At 40.3% G+C, this 13,347-nt stretch overlaps 1 protein-coding gene across 2 annotated transcripts; it reads right to left on the reverse strand.

Annotated features, from left to right (window-relative positions):
• Nucleotides 1-3,417: 3,417 nt before the first annotated feature.
• On the reverse strand, nt 3,418-5,425 carry LOC147465964 (pentatricopeptide repeat-containing protein CRR2, chloroplastic-like). Of its 2 annotated transcripts, XM_086522956.1 has the most exons (3): nt 5,237-5,425; nt 5,135-5,166; nt 3,418-5,004 (listed from the first exon to the last, which is right to left on the reverse strand). In XM_086522956.1, the coding sequence occupies exons 1-3, from the start codon at nt 5,279-5,281 to the stop codon at nt 3,543-3,545; spliced, it is 1,539 nt and encodes a 512-aa protein (XP_086379082.1). In that variant the 5' UTR covers nt 5,282-5,425; the 3' UTR covers nt 3,418-3,542. The 2 variants fall into 2 exon arrangements, with proteins under 2 accessions (XP_086379082.1, XP_086379092.1); XM_086522966.1 differs by lacking the exon at nt 5,135-5,166 and having other exon boundaries at nt 5,237-5,395.
• Between the last annotated feature and the right edge of the window lie 7,922 nt (nt 5,426-13,347).

Consider the following 13,347-nt stretch of genomic DNA (forward strand, 5'->3'; position numbering starts at 1 on the left):
TGTAGGTGCAATGGCTTCAAATCCAAAAATTAATTTGAATGGCGTACACCCCATACCCACTTTAAATGCGACATAGTAAGCCCAAAGAATTGCAGGAGGCCATATGTCCCAGTCTTTACAATCTTTGGGAGCAATTTTGTCAATATCAACAACTTGATTGTTGTTGCTCTTTGCTAACCAATTGGCTTGCAAAAAGTAATAAGGAGAAGACTTATAATTTAGAAAAAAAAACAGACAAAAAGTGTTCACCATGTGATTAATCACTTTATTTAGAAAATGAGTTTCTTAGTCATCGGCCAACTCAACTAGCAAGTTAAAGCTCCAAAAGACATCCTTGCATATACAATTAGCCACAAACATGCATCATCTTGCTATAAGGTCCAAGCTTAAACCCACCTAGTACGATAACTTATACTGGTCAAAATGTAATGGCTACAAGATGAGGCGGCTATTGGCTCTGTATTGGCTTAATTGGTGCAATGAAATTCAAACCCCATTTCTAGAAAGTTCCCTAGGGCACGACTACATGGAAAGGTAGTCAGTCTCCGTTCTGACCAGCCCCTCTGACACACATCACAAGCTATAACTATTCACATAACATCTGCCACATAGTAGGCTAACACACCCAATTGAAAAACTTTTTGAGCTATTACAAGTCTGAATAGATGTCCAAAATATATTCCTACATGAAACTCATCTAAAAGGTCTTTCTATTTGAAGAGCACATCTCAAAGATCATGATACTATAGGTGGCCTAAAATCCTTTCAAATCTATGATTTTGTAATGTAGATCTTTTCCTCTAATTAATAGGCCCACGTAGCAAGAGAGAGAGTGGTCATTCTCAAGCCTTATAATTGCTTGCCAAATGAGCATCTTTAGGTAGGAGTGCTCTCTCTCTCTCTCTCTCTCTCTCTCTCTCTCACACACACACACACACACACACACACACACACACACACACACACACACACAAGTCATTTTCATATGTGGCTTACTGCTCTGAGAATGAATACTTGCTGATATTTAACACTACATTGATGGTAGGTATAAGTTAAAAAGGTTTTAAGTAGAACATGGATAACAAATGATAGGTTCGTTGATACCTGTAATACGTATTCAAAGCTAACGAATCTATTGTTTTGTTTATATGGATGTAGGTGAGGCTCTAGCTTTACTTATGATCTTTTTGGCTTTGCTATTGTCCATCATTGTCGAACCTGTCCTCTTTCACTTCAGAATAAGTTGTTTTTGACTATCTTAGATACAAAACACTAGAATGATACCTCATTCTCACTATAATATACAAAAATGAATTGAAGACAGTTGTCTTTATGTTAATCATTGTCCTTTGTCTAAATCCAACTATCTTTTGAACTGTTATGTTCTTTTGTGTATAAGTTTAAAAGCAACAACACACACATTCTAAACACAAAGTTCTCCCAGAAAACTGGAAACAAAGTCGTTGGCTTTGGAGATTTTTGTCTATGGGGTTTAATAGATCCAATGTCTATAATTCCTTGTTAAGTTGACAGATATTGATAGATCCAATGTCTATAATTCCTTGTTAAGTTGATAGATATTGGGTAGTCTTTCCTTGTCTATAGATCGGATTTCTGCTCATAGCTACTGTAATCTTTGACTCTGTTGGTTTTAATAAAAAATTACTTAACCTTGTGTAATTATTTCAATTCTTATGATTTCAGGAACATTTTACCTATAAACGAACTACTCTTGGATGGATGGTTTGTTTGAGGACTATTCATAGAAACTGGTTAAAGCATAGAAAACATCTACGATTGACTATGAACGACATCTATACTATTCTTCACTGGTTAACAAAACCCGCTGCTAACATTGCCACTTAGAGCTCCGATGAGACTCATGGATTTCTCATATGATACTAGTCTTTGGTTTCAGACTTGACTATTCTATTCTCATCGACTTGATGAGACACTAGGCCCATACGCAATGGGTATTCAACCAACTCATTGAGTGCGGTGCATGGGTTAGGACGGATGTGCATAAGATTTAACACATCACTTTCATATGTGGCTTACTATTACGAGAATGAATACTTGTTAATATTTAACATTACATGGATGGTGGCATACATTAAATTTTTTTAAAATAGGACAAGATAACAACTGATAGATTCGTTGACAATTGTAATACGTATTCAATGCTAACGAATCTGTTGTCTTGTTTATATGGATACATCTGAGAACTTTATCTTTACTTGAGGTCTTTTTGACTTAAATGTTGTCCATCATTGTCGAACCTGACCTCTTCCACTTCAGAGTAAGTTGTTCTTGACTATCTCATATACAAAACACTAGAATGATACCTCGTTCTCACTATGATGTACAAAAATGAATCAAAGTCTGAGTTATTTTTATGCTAATCATTGTACCATGCTTGTCAAACCTTTGAGACCTATAATAAACTTATCAGAATATAACGATTTATCATATTCTTGAGTATCCCTTCACAACACCTATTGGTCAAGCATGGCATATCACAAGCTAGGGACATTTGCAAGAAGTTGTCCAACACTTTGAAGTCTTCCCTAACCAACATTTTTCAATCCCTCTACACACTATTCTTGAGTATCCCTTCACAACACCTATTGGTCAAGTATGGCATACCACAAGCTAGGGGCATTTACAAGAAGTTGTCCAACACTTTGAAGTCTTCCCTAACCAACATTTTTGACTCTTCACATCCCTCCCGTGAATACCAAGTCCTGAGATTTTGAGGTCTCTTGGAGTTGCTTCCAACAACATTCGAAATTCTCCATTCTACTCCCTATGCAAATAAGTAAATGATACACACCTAGTGGTAAAGTGTAGATGCATGTAAACCATAGCCTTGAATATGTCTACATGCTTAAAGCATGTGCAGGTGAGGCCAACTAAAAAGCAATGGGACTTGTTTTTGCTTCCACAAAACAATATGCACACTGTTGTACAAACTAGTACATCACTCCCAAGCTTTTCTGACTACAAAAAAATAGTGACAAGTGGTCCCATCATAGCTATCTGTCATGGCAACTCACATACCTTGATCCATCTCATAATAACATGATAAATTGTTAAAATATCATAAAATCTAGAATGCCCATAGCTCCACTGTAATCAAACTGATACAGCAAGAAGACATGTCTCAGTTATACCCTATATACCATAAGCTTTTCCTTCTTTGTTTTGGGGGGGGGGGGGGGGGGGGGGGGGGGGGAAGGTCACCTTGAGTTGATGTAATGTCGTGTCAATAAACTAATTCTCAATCAGCTCAAGAGTGGGTTAGAGAGAAGTTTCGCTCGGCAAATTGTGAAAGCCAAGCTCCTCCACAAAGAATCCTAACCACATATGTACACACACACACACACACACACACACACACACACAAAGTTCCCTTCAAAAGCAAATGATGACTCTGCATAGTGACCTTTCTGGGGACGCTTCAAGAGTGCAAGCCCCGTAAATGAGATAAAGTTAACAAGAATATTCAAGAATACAGGTCTGGTGGACGGTATGACATTAACTTAACAAAAAGCTTCTCCTGCTTCACATTTGTGTTCATGCCCTCCCAATCCCTTTCTTAGTTTATTCAGGATTTTATCAAGCTCTTTAACTTTTGGTTTCCACTTGGGTCTCAGCTTTTCAATTTTAAGCGCTTCTTCCCGCATACCGGCGGCTAAATAGATCTTTGACATCAGGATGTATCCTGACGCGCTGTCGGGGTCAAGCTGATACAGGTGATCAAAGCACCGTCTCCCAAGCTCCACATTACCATATGTTTTGCTAGCAGAAAGCAATGATCTCCATGCAACAGCTGCGCTCGAGTCCAGATCTTGCAGCATCCTCTCTGCCTCCACCAATTTTCCAGCGCGCGCAAGAAGGTCAATCACACAAAAACAATGGTGTGGATTTGGTTTAAGACCAAAGTCACTTGTCATTAATTTCAAATACATACAACCCTCATCAATAAGTCCTGCATTGCTGCACGCGGCAAATATACTTGTGAAGGTTACTTCATTCGGCTTGAACCCCTCTTTTTGCATCTGCAAAAAGTAATTCCGAGCTAGAGCGGAATCCCCACATTCCGCACATCCAGCAATAAGAGCACCCCATGATACCACATCTCGATACGGCAAGTTTTTAAATACATCAAGGAGGTCCGCTAAGCTGCCACATTTTCCATACATGTCAGCCAGAGCAGTTCCTACATAAGCCAGAGATTGAAGGCCCCGTTCGATGATTTGATGGTGTATGAGCCTACCCCTTTTGATAACCCCCAAACTGCTACATGCCATCAGGGTGCTTGAAAATGTAACGTCGTCAGGATCAATGCCCTGAGCTTGCATCTTTCCGAAACAACCCAAAGCCTTGAAAAAGCTTTTGTGATAAATGTATGCTGCAATCATAGAATTACATGATACAACATTGCGCTTCGGTAGCTTGTCGAATACAGTGCATGCCTCACTAAGGCTACTCAACCTTGAATACAAATCTACCAGAGAATTCCCCACTGTAACCGCTTGAAGGCCACTTTGAAGAATATGGTGATGCACAAGTCTTAAACATGATAGCGTTGAACAAGCTTTTAAGACTCCGAGGAATACACATTCATTAGCTTCGGAGCCGCAGACCATCATTTTATGAAACAAATGGAGGGCACGCTCTGCTTTTCCGAGCTGGGAATGAGCAGATATTATGGCACTCCATGTGTACGCGCTTGGCTTTGCAACCTTCTCAAACGTTATTTCTGCATTTGTTAAGCTCCCACATGAGGCGAAATAACGGATGAGGTGATCTGCAAGAACTTGAACTGAATCAAGCCGACTAAACACTAACACCGACTGTAGCCTTTTGGCGTATTCTAAGTCTTGGTCTCTTTGTTTACTGCACTCCTGAAGCCAAAAATATGCCTGATTTCTGGTTATGCAGATCCCAAGGGCTTGCATACGCTCCGCAATTGCTAATGCCTTGCTCAGCTGTCCCGATCTGCTCAAGTAAAAGTAAAATCAAAGCTTGAAAGAAAGCTGCAATGCGCATGCAATCAATCAATCTCTCTCTCTCTCTCTCTCTCTCCCCCCCTCCCCTTTCTTATAGATTCTCATTTCTTTAGCCGCACCTGATGGCGCATGATAGGATCCGGAGGGTTGTCTGCCATATGAGTGAGTGTTAGCAAACTAGAGCCCAAGAATGGCAGAGGTAAGCAAATCGCAGGAAGTACCTTGACAGGATTGTGACGAGAAAGTGCTCTTAAGGTGAGAGGCATCACCGACTCTGCTATCCAGCTTCATCGTGTCTCCACAGAAGAGAAAAGAAGGACAGAACTTTTAACGTCATCACGTTATCGAACGAGTTTTGAACTCAGGACGTGTTACGTAGATACGGGGTGTGTGTGGTGTGTGAGTGCGCACGATGATGTACGCTTTGGAGTTGTTTGGGATTGCGGCTGGTCTCAGAGTCAACTTTCGCAAATAGAAGCTTCTGCCACTTCATTTGGGGTCTCCAATTGGATGGAATGTCACTCACACTCAAAAAAGTGGATTCGATTATGCATCTTTAAATGTCAAATTGCATTACTGAAAATTATCCGCATGGCCATTGCATGTTCACTTGCAGATCGTTCAAAGTATCTTGATGGCTTAAGTTCAGTTCTATTTGCCACTTATGCATTCACTTTGTCATTGTCTCGCTTCTCTTATCTCAACAATTTTGTCTCATTTGTGCCTCAGTACCATGCTACCAGCAACAACTCTTGCAGGGAATCTACGCTTTCTTTTCTTTCTTACCGAAGTTTGCTCTTTGCAGCTAGTGGATTTTTGTCTTCTGTGATTTTCTTCTTGGTTTTGTTACCACTGTTATTGGTGACGCCATGGAGGTTCTGCAAATACTAGATTTCCTAAATGTGAATGGGCCTTTATGGTCAAGTGTTTGCATTCAATATATAAATACAGAGCAGTGGTTGTAGTCTATAGAGAACTTGGGATTGCACTCGTAACACCAGAAGCTCTCACCCCAACTCTATTGATGGATCTATGGAACTCCTCTAGACTTTACGCAGGGGACCTCTTATGAACGAGGATCCAGACCTTAGTAGAACGGACCTTTCCGTCGACAATGAATCTTTATGCAACCATTGCATTGGGGCCGCATCAAGTGTGATGTCGCAATGTCTTAGACCGCCATTGGGATCTTTTTGATTTCAAGCAAAAGAAAGAGGGTATGGTGGCCATTGTGCAATATGTACATACACTTACGAACATCCGTGCATGTCTCCCTTCCAACCTATGAAAGGTGTATGCTGGTAAGGGTACATACATACCTTTACCAACATCTGTGCATGTCCCCCTTCCAACCTACGAAAGGTGCTAATGTCTATTGTTGTAGACACCTTTCCTTGTTCCCTAGTGGAAGAACATGCCCACATTGGTGAGGTGATGTTTGCTAACTTATCCCCAAGTACCTCAATGAATGACACATTTTCTTGTACTCCCACAAGCATGTGATACCATTAGAAAAAGTATGGACTCAAATTTGGGCCTTGTAAGAAATGCCATGTCAACATAGAGAGAGATAATGAGAAATTTATTCTCTCTTTTTTCATACTGGTTTTTCAAAATTTGAATATCTCTTTCATTAGAGGGCATGTGCATAAAAAACCCAAAAAGTTAATCTAGTAATGATAGCTCTTCACTATCTATGGTGGCTAAGAATCAATGCCAAATATCTTAATCTTTTGCATTTTCAAAAATCAAGCTCCGGAGCTCAATTCCCCTCCATTCTCTCTTGCGTGCTCTCGCACACAAATATTGAATGTTCTTTCCGGGCCATTGCCCTTACCTTCTCCAGTGGACAATTTTGATTAGTCATGTTTCAGTTGAGGCATATAACTTCTCCACAAAGAACTTCTACAAGGGATCATAAATATGTACATCATATGCACATAGAACTCTCACAAGAGTATGAGCCCCTCTGCAAGAAAAAAAATTCCATTTTTGAAGCTTTCGAAAAGAACTTTAGATCATAAGCATGAAAAATGTGGGCCTTTGGGTGGACAATAAAATGTACATTAAGCATCCATCACAAACTCCACTCCACCTTTCAAGGATATAACCCCTTTGGTGAACTATATGGTAATCACCACAATGGTTTGTATGGCTACACCAAGCAGGTGGCCGCACGAAATGATGTTCTACAACAAGAAAGAGACATTTCATGCAATGAGAATGTGCGCCTACACTAGAGTTTCGTACAATGTGCACAACAAGTTGAAGGCAGTAAGGAGATCATGAAGGAGCTTACACAAAAACTTAGAGAAAAAAAACAACGCTAGGTCCTTGACAAAGAGAAAAAAAAATGTGGGACATTAAGGACTTGAAGGTTGGCTTGGAAGGAATTCAGAAAAGAGTGCAAGACATCAAGTAATTCCATCTATCCTTCTTAGGTTTAAGTTCACAATATCTCGGACATATCTCTTACTTTTGACATGCATGCCCAAATCTTTGCTTTACCTCGATAAAGAAGTAGAGCACAACACACAACCACCTCCTCGGCTCCTTACGATCTTATATCCTCTTGGATGACAAACGCTATGGTAAGATTGTTACCAAATAGCTTGACAACCTTTTAAAGGAGAACCAACTCCATGCATGGGATGTTTAATCAAATTTCAATGAAGTCGATACATCGAATAGAAGATATGTTGTATTGTCAATTGTTCTATTTCTCTCTCTTTTCAAGTATTGTCAATGGCAAATTAGCTAGGTGTAGATTGCTCTGTTGCTTTCTCAATTAAGTACTCTCTCTCTGTGCTCATTAGGAAATTGTTATTAATGAAATGCTCACTATGTTATCAATTTCTGCTACACACAAGTTATTAGTGCATTAAATGTTAGTTGAGGACCGGATTTACATGGAGCCCGTCCCCTCTCCATAAAGGCTTTGTATTATAGCTTCTCCCATCAAAGGAGACTTTTGTACAATACAATTCTTGTGTTCCTTGACAAAATCGTTGGTGCAATGAAGATGGATGCTTGAAAATCACACCTAGTGTCCCTAGCCTCAGTCCCAAGACCTCACACACCTTCAAAAATGGTGAGAGCTTCCAGGGAGTGAGGATAGATCGAGGAAGAAGAGGTATCTTAAGAGAAAGAAGTATTCTCCTCACATAATCACTCTAATAGTATTCCATAGCCAAGAGTGTTGATGTAGGCCTCTACTTCTCAATGCTTGGAGAAGGAGATGGAGTTCTTCTTGCACACATGAGTTGTGTGTGTGTGTGTGTGTGTATCATTTTGTTAGAGTGAAATGCAGCCCCTTCTCTCATCTTGGCCAACCCCTCTTGCTAAATGCTCATGCTTGCCTCCCATTGGCTCCTGTAAAGCTTAGCCAATCACAAATTAGAAGCATAGTTGATAACCTTTTGACAAGTGTCCCCTTTCCCCTTTTGTGAGAGCTTTAGGTATTTAATCAATTCATCTAAACTCTCATTGGACCTTTTTGTCTTCTGGCCAATAAGAATCAGGCAAGCCATTGGCCTGCTGGATGCTCATTGGACCCCTTGGTAGACTGTCTAATAGTTTTCTATGGAGCTTAATTTCTATAGGTTCTTTTATCAAGCATTTTAAAATTGATTATAGTAAATTTACTCTAGCCTAATTCTCATTGGTCCACCTCTATGGCCATCCAATAGGATTTGAGGGGAGGTTGGGGGCAACTGGCCTAAGAGCTTGACATGTGTCCATTATTCCCTTTGTGTAAAGGGGGAGCCATGGAGTGTGTGTTTCTCTCTCATCCCCTACAATATGGGCTCGCCCCCTCCTTCCTAGGGATGGTGGAAGACTTTTTAGTCTTCCCATGACCATCCAATTTCCCCTTGCTTTGGCCAGTGGATAAAAGATTTAATTTTTGGAACCTTAGCCTATGGAAGCCTTAATGGAGATGATCCTTAGGTCTTTTAAGCCCCATTGAAGCACATTGCTCTTTTGCATGATGTCCCCCTTTGGATCCCTATTTTCCCTCATTTGGATCCCTGACAGAGATCGGTCTGGCAGCCTTACCAATATTCTAGCTTTTACTCCTCTAGTACTTCCCCATATTAAATGATCAATTTAACATGAGAAATCATTTGGGAGTATTAGATATTAGTTTTTATGACATTACCTCTCTCTTGAAATCATAGTTGTCCTCGACTATGAGGTAGAGAAGATAAAGCCTAGTCATTAGTCTCTTTGCTAGCGCGTAGAGGACCCCTATTTTACCCTACGACATCGTCCCAGAATGGATGACTAGTCCATTTGGTGCTTGACAGCGTTAGCTGCTGCACGCATGTCTGCACATTAGTGCGTATCAATCTTCCATAATAGAGTCACAAGCTTTACTTGGTTTCGGGAGACGTCGTCTCCACAAACATGATCCTAAGCATGCATACTTATTTAAATTTGTGCACAATAAAGAAAAAGAGAGTCTTGTAAGACAAAAACTTTCTTCATTTATACATATTTACATTTGCTTACTCTAGGGAATCATTGTAAGCATTGACAAGGTTTAGGTTATCCTTTAATACGCCTTGCATCCATCTAGCATCCTCAAAAGGATAATTTTTAAACTTGATAAGATATCGTCGGATAGTCTTACCGCCTCGTAATACCTCGTCTTCATGTCGGAGAATGGACTTAGGCTGCAACACCTCTTCTTGGTCTTCGATCTCCGGTGGGTGTTCAATAATTGCTTCTTGAGGTGGCTTTCCTTTGTAAGTCTTTAGTAGGCTCACGTGGAAAGCATTGTGTATGAGCCAATGGCTGGGCAACTTGAGTTGATATGCCATCTCATTGATTGGTCTAAGAATCTGGAAGGGACCATAGTACCTTTTTGCTAACTTAGCATAGTACTTTTGGTGTCCCGTAGGATTCTTGCCCGTTGTGTGCCTTAATCGAGCCTTGGGAAACTTAAGCAAGACCCAATCATTATGTTTAAAGGCTAGGACTCTTCTATGCTTATCATCAAGCAGTCTTTTGCCTTTGTTGAGAGATGGATATAGCATCCTTAATCTTTTGGAAAGATTCTTGTAGGTCTTGGCTATATTCATTTGCAGCGAAGACCTTCTCATGTACATTGAGTAGCAAGGGACTTTTTGATCTTCCCTCTATCACCTCAAAAGGTGCTTTTCCCGTGGAAGATGTACAATGTTATTGTAGGCATACTCCACTAAGGGTAATTACTTCTCCCATTGGGACTTTTGATCTACTTCTGTGACATAAGCTTTTAGTAGATCAAGAATGGTTAGGTTAGCTATTTCACTTTAGCCATCCGTTTGGAGATGATAGGCCGAAGAAAAGTTTAGCCTTGTACCTAAATTCTCAAAGAGACCCTTCCAAAAATTACTGATCATTCTAGGATCTCTATCCAACACTATGGACATTGGGGACAAGCAGTGGTACTTGAAGATTTGTGATATAAAGAGGGTTGCCATTTGATGGGCTTTGATAGTTTTTTTGACAGGTATGAAATGTGCTTGTTTGCTAAAATTGTATACTATCGTCCATATTCCTATATTCCCATGGATAGACTTGGGCAATCCAAAGATAAAATCCATGGATATGCTCTCCCATAGTGAATTAGGGATTGGCAAAGGTTGAAGCAATCGAGGTTGCTTCCCTCTATCAAACTTCGTCTTTTGGCATACCACACATTTTGAAACATACTCTTGTATGTTTGCTTTCCTGGAAGGCCAATAGAAATATGTTTCTATCCCTTTTAGGGTAGACGGAATCCCTCTATGCCCTGCATAAGGAGGAGCATGAGATTCATACATTACTTTCTCACGTAGTGTGTTAGTAACGCATAGTCTATTTCCATAGAGAAGATAACCATCTTGTAGGGTAAATGATTCTTCTTTCTTCCCTAGTGCAAGGGCTGAAATCACATCTCTAAAATCGGGATCAATAGCGTACTCATCTATCATAGAAGATAGATCATTGTGAGTTGCTATGGAAACCGCATTCACTCTCGGTCGTCTTGACAGTGCATCGGCTACTTGATTATGCTTGCCAACAATGTGAGCGATATTAAAATGAAATTGCAAAAGGAAATTTGCCCACCTCATTTGTTTGTCGGAGAGCTTGGTCTGCGTCATGAAGGACTTAAGGCTTTGGTGATCCATCCGCAGAATGAAAGGAGTCCCCAATAAATAGTGTTTCCACGAGTCTAGAGCATGTAGAACTGCTAAGATTTCCTTCTCATATATGCCTAGAGCTTGCTCAACAGGGTCGAGCCTTCGGCTTTCATAGGCTATGGCATGTCCTTCTTGGAGAAAAACATCTCCAAGGCAATCACCACAAGCATCACAATGGACCTCAAATGGCTTTGCGAGATCCGATGGACCTCAAATGAAGGAAAGTTTTGCACCAAGGAAATCTTGAAACCCCTTGAGGTAATTGGATAACTCTAATTCCTTTTGATTATTTATGTTTTCTTTTGCTAAAGCATTGGGTTCATTTTGAAAATCTTCAACAAAAATCATGCACACGGAAATAGAGCTCTTTATTGACTTATTGAAAGCTTGCTTATGTATAAGAGGTATGGTACTACCCAACTCCTTAGCATCTATGTACATATCTTTTTCCCTAAACCTAAAGTAGATTTGCCTTTGAGGGAATTTAACATTGGCAACCATGCGATCAAACCATGGTGCCCCTAGGATTACATCCTCGTGCTTGAGAGGAGAGATAAAGAAATCCTCCTTGTCCACATAGCTTTGGACATGGAGCCTCAATTTCCCATTTAAGGGAGTGACTGAGGCCCGGGGGATTCACCATGAAAAACTTACCGCACCACGTAAGTGCAGGGGAGGGGGATTTTTTTTCAAGTTACATAAGTGTATAAGTTAGGGGGAGGCCCCTATAATTTATCTTCCAAGCTTAAAAATAAGGGAGGGGTGTATCATATGTGGGAGGGGGAGTGAGAAAAGGAAAAAATGAGAGGAAATTTTTGTGTTTCAAAATTATGGCTTCCTAAAAGAGTATGCCCTTGAACTTGAGTCAATAGCTACAAAGATACATGTAAGACCTAACACTGCTTTGTATCAATTGCTTGTTTTGTGATTATAATTCATTTGTTGAGGGATGAAAGCTGTAAAGAATTTGTATAGATGCAAGTTTACACGAAGAACCTAAAACAACTTTAAAACCATGTTTTTTGAGTAATTTGGATGGGTCAAAATTGGATGAGTAGCTAGAGTGCAAGCTGATTGGGCACATAGTTTGAAAGTCAAACTAAGACACACTGAGGGTACATCAACTGTTATCAACAAAAGTGGCTCCTTAGTAAGTTGCTAGTCACTATGCTACACACTCTTTGACTAGTTTTACTTTGTTAGATCATGCGAGACCTAAATTTTATATGCGAGATAGGGGTATGATAGTTTTCTTCATTGATTGTCGTATAAGCGTAGAAAGGGGGGTCATATTCCCTAATATGAGTCGTATATAGGGATTTTATCAAATTTGTCCGCTCGCAGGTGGCGTCCTGTTTTGTATATAGAGTGAATCCCCCAGGGACTGAAGCTTCTTGCCCCTTGAAAGCACCATCGACAGGTAGGACATCTACCATCTCATAGGCTTGGATGCCTAGCTTGGTGGCCAACTCAGTGGATATGAAATTGTGAGTGGAACCAGGGTCAAAGAGAATAAAAGCATCATGTTCTCTTACCTTTCCCCAAGCATGGCATAGAGGAGATCCTTTGTGATGAGAATCCTCTTCTTGAATTTCGACCAAGGTAGCTCTAGGAGGCTCATTACGTGTATTCTTGTGGGGGCAAGCACGATAAGCATGCCCTTCATCCTTGCACTTGAAACAACGGTTATCTTTTTGATAACACTCTAGCTCTTCAGAAGAGAGTTTATTTTTGCCTTTATAAACTCCCTTCTCCTTAGCTTTGTTGTTGTTGGCGTTGCCTTTGGGAGACTTTTGGACATTGTCTTCCCCTTAGGCTTGTTACGGTCCTTGTTTTTTGTGGGCTTAAGATTTCTCTTAGCCCCTTGTTGGAAATTGATTTGTGAAGTCACCATGGTATGTTGTATGACCGCAGATATGGTGTGTGGCCTTTGAGAGTTAACATACTCCGCCATATCCTCAGTTAAACCCGCACAAAATTGTTGTTTTTTCTCTCCAAAATCCATCTTCTTGAAGACAGTGGATTTGAGGTGTAAATCCCAAAACTTGTCTACATATTTGTGAATAGATTTGTAGGGAGAGAGCTTCAAGCTTTGCCATTTGGTATACTTTGTCTTTGGCATCGGTAGCCAAAAACTGCTTCATGATGGAAGCTCTTAAAAC

The sequence above is a fragment of the Adiantum capillus-veneris genome, chromosome 1 (assembly GCF_014529385.1).
Source record: "Adiantum capillus-veneris isolate H3 chromosome 1, ASM1452938v2, whole genome shotgun sequence".
Lineage (NCBI taxonomy): Eukaryota > Viridiplantae > Streptophyta > Polypodiopsida > Polypodiales > Pteridaceae > Adiantum > Adiantum capillus-veneris.

Excerpts from the sequence above, each read along its gene's own strand:
- LOC147465964 (XM_086522956.1), bottom strand. The coding sequence starts at position 5,281 with ATGCCTCTCACCTTAAGAGCACTTTCTCGTCACAATCCTGTCAAG. Across the intron at positions 5,167-5,236 it reads CTCGTCACAATCCTGTCAAG|ACAACCCTCCGGATCCTATC; the intron begins GTACTTCCTGCG and ends CTCATATGGCAG. Across the intron at positions 5,005-5,134 it reads ATCCTATCATGCGCCATCAG|ATCGGGACAGCTGAGCAAGG; the intron begins GTGCGGCTAAAG and ends TTACTTGAGCAG.